The 9,052-nt window shown below is 42.9% G+C and overlaps 1 protein-coding gene across 1 annotated transcript in view; it reads left to right on the top strand.

Moving 5' to 3' along the window:
* LOC100010514 (unconventional myosin-XVIIIb) overlaps positions 1-9,052 on the top strand; it is a 204,375-nt gene that overhangs the window by 73,754 nt on the left and 121,569 nt on the right. The window contains exon 12 of the mRNA XM_056821572.1: positions 423-608. Within this exon, the coding sequence (XP_056677550.1) occupies positions 423-608 (186 nt within the window). The remainder of the gene's footprint in view (positions 1-422; positions 609-9,052) is intronic.

Here is a 9,052-nt window from a genome sequence, read left to right as displayed (position 1 = left end):
AAAAAAGCAATCATTTTTTGGATATTATATGTTTTTGCATCTTTTTCCATTTTTGAAGATTTCTCTCCCCTTCTTCTACCTAGAAGCCATTTTGGTTTTTTTTTTTTGAAAAGAAAAATAAAAGATGAAGAAAAATAATTGAATAAAACTAACCATCCTGAGTCTGACAGTATATGCAATGTTCCACAGCCATCATCCTTCCTTCTCCTCCCCTTTCCCTGTCTCTTCTTTCCCTTCTCCTGACTTCTTTCCCTTTTCTCCTGACCATTATTGTGCAGGTTATTTTTTCAAATCTACTTACTTTAGGATTTTTAACATTTTGATTAAGAAAAATAAGTGGTCCCTCTCCCTACCAAGGTCCTCCCCCTCTCTCTCCTGCCCTGGCCTCTAGGCTGTGGTGTTCAGGTCCTCTGTCTCCCCAGGTGCTGGTGCTTCGCCTTCGGGACAGCGCGCTCAAGTTGGGAGAGGAGCTAGAGAAGGCCGTGTGCTCTGAGATTGAACAGAAGGAGTCTTGCCAGTATTACCAGAGGAGGATGGAGGAGATGAAAGTCGAAATGGCAGAGTTGAGGGAGAAGGAGACAGACACCAGCCACCGGTGCCTCGATCTGGTAAGTGGGAGACTGCTGTGCCTCCGGTCCTGCTAATAGTTGGCCTTAGTTAGCCACATATATCTCAACCCAACATGGCTGAATGTTTATTAAGTACCTACTATCCACCAGTCCTGTGTTGGGCCCCAGATATCAAGATACAAAGATACCAAGACAAGAATGAAACAGTTTCTGTCTTCACGGAGCTTATGGTCTCCTTGGCATATGGGGTGTGTGGGGAGACAACATAATATCCCCAATAAATACCAAGAATATACCCAGTGGGTCTGGAAAGGGAGGACCCCAATAACTGGGGAATCCAGAGAGGCATGACGATACCATTGATTGTGCCCGTGGTTCTGATGCCAGCAGACTCTGGGAGCTTTAGCATGTGCAGTGTGGCATAGAATACCCTCTGTGGATGGAGACCTCAGTTCTGGGCATTACTCTGCCATTTATAAGCTGTGCAGCCTCTGCCTGTCAAATGCCTTCTCTGGGTCTTTGTTTCCTCATGTTAAAAATGATGACTTGTAAGCCAGAAAGTTGCAATCCTAAATAGCATTTCTTCCCCCCTGCCCCGTAACAGCCAGGGTACAAACAGCAGGCAAAGGGATCCTTGCCTCAACTTAGGACATGAAAATAATAAAAGAAAAAATTCTGACATCAGTTAATTGGGAAGGAAAATTCACAGGATCAGAGATATGAACAGGAAGGACCTCAGGGTGGTTTAGTCCAACCTTCTCATCCACAGGAGACAAAAGAGGGGCCTCAGGAGGCTATATATGACTTGCCTAAGGTCACACAGCCAGTTAGCACAGAACTAGGATTTTAACTTAAGTCCTATGACTGTAGGATCTTAAGGAACAGACTTTGAGAGTTGGATGGAGCCAGAGTTAGAAGAAGCCCAGCCCATGGAATCTGGACAACCAGGCTCTTTCTGCTCCACCAGAGAGACTTCCATGAGATTTTCTCCCATACAGCAAGAAGGAAGGAAGGTAATCTTCATTGGGGGAACAAGAGAGAACCCAATCTGCTAGGAAAGGATAGAAGAGAAGATAAGCCCTGGGCAAGGGATAGAAGATTCTTAGCATCATCTGGTTCAATAAGAAGCAGTGTGGTACAATGGAAAGGTTCCTCTGGACCCTGAGTCCTTTGAGCTCTGTTCGAATCTTGACTCTCTTCCTTACTACCTGAGTGACCTCAGGCAAGTCCTTAAACTTCCTTAAACTTCTTAGTCTTCTATTTTTTTTTCATCTAAAAATGAGGTGTTTCTACCAGATGGCCTCTGATGACCCTCATAAACCTGTATTTCTGATCTTTACTTTTTTAAAACCTTACCTTCTGTCAAGGATCTGAGACAGTGAGGAAGGTCTGAGATCCTTTTTGTCTGAGGGAACTGCCAGGTTCCTTTTAATAAATATTTATTGGCTCAAAAACCAAACCAAAACAAACAAAAATCTCCCTTAGCTCCTGTCTTACAATTGATACTAAGAGAAGATCAGTAAGGGCTAAGCAATTGGGATGAAGCGACTTGCCCGGGGTGACACAGGTAGGAAGTGTCTGAGGTCAGATTTGAACCCAAGACTTCTGACTCCATACTTGGCTCTCCATCTCCTGAGCTCCCTAGCTGCCCCTCTGATCTTCATTTTACATTGATGGAAACCGAGTTCCAGTAATGACCCACAAAAGTCCCTCAGGTCATAGCTGTCAGCTTCTGAGTTCATTTTCTTCCACTTCCCATTTCTGCCTGGTTTCCCTCCTCTTCCTTTCTTTTCCTGGTTCTTACCCAAACTGAATATGTTGTTGCTCAGTTGGATCCCCTGCAGGGATCACTGACAGTTTGACAGACTAATCCCCTTGGTGTCTCATCTCAGGCTGTCTAATTTCCCCTCCCAAGCCTATCAGCTCTCAGTCCCACTAATCCCCCAAGCTCTAGCGCGAGACTCAGATCCCTTGTCTACCAGCATGTAGGATCATTTTCTCAGAGAAAATCAGCCAATGTGCTAGAGATTGGCCCCAGGCCTCAGAATAACTGGTTATTTCCCCTTCTCTACTCTGTCCGAGCTCTGGGTTTCACGGCAGGTCTCTCACCAATTGGCTGCAATATTTCACAGGCCACTACTGAGACCTCTCTTAAGTCATCCAGCATGGCTTTACTTTGGACAAGCTTCCGGAGGGAGAGGAATGGTGGTGGGGAGATGGAGGGAGCACGGAAGGAGCTGGACTACTTTTTGTGTGAGCCCCTGGTCACAGTAGAGAACTGATCTCTTGTGAAGAGTCTGGGTGCCCCCAAACTAGCAGCTCATGGGCCCCTATGGTTGTCTGGGAAAGGTAGGTAAGCTCTTTGTTCAGGAACATGAGCTTTGTGATTGCCCAGGAAGACTTGGCATCTCATAGATCAAGTCTGCCCCACTGGAAGTCCCCAAGGCCAGACTTGCCTCTTGGGGAGAGGTAAGTGTGAATTCAGTCAGGTAATCAAAAGATCATTTATTAAACACTTGCTATGTGTAGGGTGGATACCTAGGTGGCACAGTATGGATAGAGTGCCAGGACTGAAGTCAGGAAGACTAGATTCCTGAGGTCAAATTTGGCCCTTAGATATTTATTAGCTTTGTGACCCTGGGTAGGTCACTTTACTCTATTTGCCTCAGTTTCCTCAGCTGTCAAATGAACTGGAGAAGGAAATTGCAAACCACTCTAGTAGCTGTTCCAAGAAACCCAAATAGGTTCGTGAAGAATTGGACATAACTGAACAAAAACAACATCTGTCAGGCACTCAATTGGCCAACAAACACTTATGAGTCTCTGTTGTGCTGCCAGGCACTATGCTGGCCAGTCCTGGGGATACAAAGGCAAACCTCCACATTCCAAGAAACAGTCATTGTTCTCAGGATGCTTCTATTCCTTATGATGAACTCATAAGCATAGATAAACAGATGCAAAAATATAAATGCAAATTAAACTAAGCATGGAAGTGCTGACAGCTGGGTGGGAGGTAGGACCAGAAAATGCCTTTTTCTTGGTGGGGGGGATATCACCAAAATAATCTTCAAAGGGATCCTCCATGCAAAGACATATAGCCTACGGGATGTATCATCACGTACGAGGAATAGAAAGCATATATTTGGCTCATCTCCCCTCATGGGCACTCCACGATGGCATCTTTTAAGGGAAAAGAGTTCAGACTCTCTAGAGCAAACGTTATTCCTTACAATTCGTGTCATACTCTAGAAGGATCATCTGACACATTTTTTTAAGCAACTCAAAACTTGGTAAGGCTTGTGTATTGCTATTTCATCCTTTGTGACTTTCCCTATATCTCTGTTATCAATATTCCTTGGCATTCTAAAGACTTTTATAACAACCAAAGAAATAAAAATGTTATTCTACCCATAAGGATCATCTGGGTCAAATGGTACATGTTGCCCCTTGAAGGTATTCTTAAATTCTGTTCCTTTTAGGATTGATTGGCTTGAATGAAATTGTCAATATCTGGTTCTTGGATGTCTCTGGTCATGCTGTCTAGTGAACTTTCGAGGTAGTTGTGCTATCAAGGCTGAAGCATCCTTGTCATTCTTCTGTCCATCCATCTACCCATCCATCCACCATGAAACAATATCTATGATAGTAGTACAATTCTTGGACCTGGTCAGACATATCTGGAGTATTATAGCTCTGGGACACAATCGGAACTAAGGATGTCTTAGTAGTTCTACTATCTATTCATCTATCTATCTTCCATCAACCATAGTGTAGAGGAATTGATAAGTGGCAATGATGCATCATCTCTCCACCCTGATTAAACTATATCTTGAGTATTTTGTTCACGCTAGTATATAGTTGGGACAAGGAAGCCTTAGTATCTCTGTCATCCATTTGTCCATCCACCCATCCATCCATCCATCCATCCATCCATCCATCTACCCATCCATTGATAATGAAATGTAATGTCCAGGAAATGCACTGGTAATATGGAAATGATTCAGGGGGGAAGAGCAAGGGCTAAAAGATCAGATTGTATTTGGATCAGATGGAGAACCTGGGGATATTTAACTTGGGAAAGAAAGGAATTAGTGAGTATACAATACCTGTCTTCAAGTATTAGAAGGGCTGTCATGTTGAAAAGAGGTTAGACTTGATTTGCTTGTTCCCAGAGGGCAGACAAATGACTTAAAATGCAAATTTAGTTGTTATATAATAAAAAACTTGCTGATGATTGGAGCTGTAGGAAAGCAGAAAGCTTCTTTGGGAGGTAATGGTTTCCTTGGCACTAGAGGACGTGCTATGCCCTTGTTGGATATGCTGTGGAAAGGGTTCTTGCTCAGGTTATATGCTGAATTAAGTGGCTGATGAGGTTGATTCCAGTTGAGGTTGGGTGATTCTAGAGAGATATTAGCTGTGTACTCAACACCTCTGCTAGGCACCATGAGGACAGAGAGAATTCTGTTAGGAAGAGATAGAACATAAAGAAGATAACACATATGTACAAATATATCATAACTTTTTTTGTGATGTCAAAAGACTTGAAATTTAGGTATTGCTCATCAGCTGGTGGATAGTTGAACAACTGATGTTTGTAAGTTTAAAGGGACACTTTTGTGCCATCAAAAATGAAAAAGGAGATGATGTCAGAGAAACCTGAAAAGACTGATATAAGTGATGCAGGGTAAAGAGAAAACTAGGAGGATGATTCATATAATAATAATATCATTGTAAAGAGAAATGATTCTGAAAGACTTTAGAACTCTGATCAATGCAGTGATTCCAGAGGAGCCATGTTGGAGTATGCTACCCATCTCTTAATTAGAGAAGTGATCGTCTTAGTACAGAGTGGGACACATTTTTGGACTTGGTTAATTCAGTGATTAGCTTGCTTGATTAAGCATATTTTATGAGAATTTTCTTTTTCTATTTTTCTCATGGGTGTAGGTAGGTAGAAAGGAGAGAAAATAAATTTTCATTCATTGAAAATACAATTAATTTTCTTTTACAAGAAAACCTACCCCCTGACCTTGACATAAAAAAGTCAAACATATATTGCTTTGCCTTTGAGGGCTTATAATCTAGTCAATTGACATACACATTTTATTTATGATTCATTCATTTCAGTCATGTCTGACTCTTCATGGCCCTTTGGAGTCTTCCTGGCAAACATACTGGAGTGGTTTGTCATTTCCTTCTCTAGCTCATTTTACAGAGGAGGAACCTCTGAGGCAAGTAATTTGCCTAGGATTACATTAAGTATTTGAGGCTGAATTTGAATTCAGATCTTCCTGACTCAAGGTCTGGTGATCTATCCACTGCACCACCTCACTGCCCTGCATACACCCATAATAACCAAATATACACATGTGCGATAAAAGACATATTTGACTAGAAAGATGAACATGGGCTTAAATAAGAGAAGACAATAAATAGTGCGGTGGAAAGAGCCCTGGGTCAAGGGACAAGACACTTAGGTGACTGGCCCAACTTTACCCCTTGTTTGCCCTTCAACTTTGGGGGAAAGTCCCTCCTTCTCTCTGGGGCTCAAGTTTCCCCCTCTAAAACACCAGGGCTAGAACGGAATCTTTCAGGTTCTTCTAAAAATCTATGATCCTTTCATCTTAAGACAACAGTCAAAAGAGGCCATGATCATTATGATTTTTTTTAAACCCTCACCTTCCGTCTTGGAGTCAATACTGTGTATTGGCTCCAAGGCAGAAGAGTGGTAAGGGCTAGGCAATGGGGGTCAAGTGACTTGCCCAGGGTCACACAGCTGGGAAGTGTCTGAGGCCAGATTTGAACCTAGGACCTCCCGTCTCTAGGCCTGGTTCTCAATCCACTGAGCCACCCAGCTGCCCCTGATCATTATGATTTTTTGTCTGAACCTTTGACTTCATTTGTGTGGGAGATTCCCTGAAGTGGAAATTGTCCCTGGACACGCAGATGGGCAACTCCCAGGGCAAATCTCCCAGGTATATTGTAAAGATAAATGATATGATATTTTCAAAATGCTTTCCAAGCCTTAAAGGCAACAGCAACGTTATTATTATTATTAATTACTATTATTACTGTTGTTGTTTATGTTGTCTGGGGGACACCAAAAGATTCAGTCACTTCCCCAGGATTACCAGCTATCATATCAGAGGCAGAATTTGAACCCAAGTCTTCTCAGTTCCAAGGTTGGCCCATCTATCCACTAAAGTAATTGGCTTCTTTAGTGATGATGATGACAACTCAGATTTCTGTAGCCTTTTATTTAAAAAAAAAAAGAGAGATTCTACAGACCCTGGTAGCTCTATTTTTTTAGAACAGGAATTTGAAGGTGAGTGATTTGTCCAGATTCTTTCATTATAAGCTGAAATCCAACTTGGGGCTCTTGCCCCTGGGTCCAATACTTTTTCTGTGCAGAGCAATGATAAACCAGACAGACCCATCTGTTCCGACTCCAAATCTAGGGTTCTTTCCACAACATGACGCCCACCAGGCATTGGAATCGTAGGATGTCATGGCCCAAGTCCTACATTTTACACATACAATCATAGAATCGTTTATTTAGAACCAGGAAGGACCTTAAAGGTCATCAATCTCCCCATTTTACAGATGAGGAAACCAAAGCTCTAAAATTGTCATAAAGCATTTATTAAGTACCTACTATGTGCCAGGCATATTGCTAAGCCTTGGGAGATGTCTCTTCCTCTCTCTGGTTCTTAGGTTTTTCCCTCTAAAACACCAAGAAGTGGGACTAGAAAGGAAGGCCAAAGGACCTCATAGTCTAGATCACTTTCTAGGGGAGCTAGGAGAGTTAGGATTTGAACCAAGGTCCTCTGACTGCGAATTATGCTGCAATTCTGTGGTGAACAGGTCTCCTGTTGACTCCTAGTCTTGTGTTTTCTTTAACTTTGTCCCCCCTCCCAGGACCTCCTTCTAAAGCTCTTGGGTTGCCTTCACTGAGCCCCTTTTCCCTATCACACAGGCATCACCCACAGGCAGGTTGCCCTGAGAAATCACCCTCCTTTGAAAGGCTAAGAAATATCACAGGGCCCTGGGATACAGCTTAGCAAAGAACAAAGGAGGCAAATGTTGATGGATTTTCACTCCTCCGTTCCTGCCCACTCCTTCCCTGGCCAAGTCCATTTGTCACTGTTGGTTTGAGCTTCAAAGGCAGCGTGTTGTTTCATGCGACTGATTTACAGATTGCGCCATGGTGCCACCACATCCCCATCACAATCCATTACCCCATCAATGAAACTTTCCTTCCTGGAAAAAGAAATAAGAAAGACGCGATTTCTCCATTAATTTTACTAAATGTACTATTGCCAGTGACTCTACTTGCCATTATGGAGAGAGAAATATTCTGGTCTTAAATCATCCAGCCCCTTCATCATCCTGGTGCCGGGACATTTTGTCCTTGGAGTTATTTGATGTTCTTCTGAGAGCCCTGGAAATCCATTGGGTCTGCCTGCCCTTATCCCCTACTCCACTCACCATCACCCAAGGTCTAGTTCAAGGTCACACAGGTAGGGATCAGAAGAGCTGAGATCTGAATCCGGGTCCTCAGACTCCCTACTCAACCCAGTTCCTCTACCATGTTGTGATTCAATCCAAAATTTAAAAGAATCTGGGAAAACAAATAAGAATAGTGATGATGTGGACTCAAGGAGGCATGGGTTTGAATCCTTTCTAACTGTGTGACTACAGGAAAGTCATTGATCATCTCTGAGCCTCAGTTTCCAAGTCTGTCAAATGGGAACCATGATATATGGGTCCCCACAGTGATGCTCTAAGGTTCCCATGAGACGGTCCATGGAAGAACAGTTTTCTGACCTGACAAAGGCATGTTAGTACTGATGGCAATGATAACGAGGGCGATGATCTACATGCCAGGTTGTCTCCTGGCAGAATGGGCTAATACCTAGTCTCTGCTCAGATGGGAAGCAAGAAGTAATGTGCTTAGAGTTTTCCCAAAATGAAATGGACTGACTCAATGAGAATTGCTCATCCCTGGACATATTCAAGAGGAGACTAGGAAACCATTGATCATTGACACTGGGCAGCTGGATGGTGTAGTGGATGGAGCATCTTGATGTCAAGAAAACTCATCTTTGTGAGTCGAAATTGGCCTCAGATACATCCTATCTGTGTGACCCCTGCATGAGCAACTTTACCCTGTTTGCTTCAGTTTCTCTATCTATAAAATGAGCTAGAGAACAAAATGGCCAAGCATTCCAGGATGTTTGCCAAGAAAACTCCAAATGGGTTCACAGAGAGTCAGACACAACTGAAAAACAACTGAACAAGAATACATTTTATCAGTCACTCAATCAATCGATAAGCATTTATTAAATGCCTGCCATATGCCAGGCACTGCCCTAGGCATACGCAAACAATGAATAAAACAATCCCTAGCCACAAGGAGCTTCCATTTTAATGGGAAGTACAGCAAGGTCATGCATAAGTATACCCAGAATAAGTGGAAAGAG

This window comes from Monodelphis domestica, chromosome 3, assembly GCF_027887165.1.
Source record: "Monodelphis domestica isolate mMonDom1 chromosome 3, mMonDom1.pri, whole genome shotgun sequence".
Taxonomy (NCBI): domain Eukaryota; kingdom Metazoa; phylum Chordata; class Mammalia; order Didelphimorphia; family Didelphidae; genus Monodelphis; species Monodelphis domestica.
Note: the sequence above shows the minus strand (reverse complement) of the source record. Positions and strands in the feature narration are given on the sequence as shown.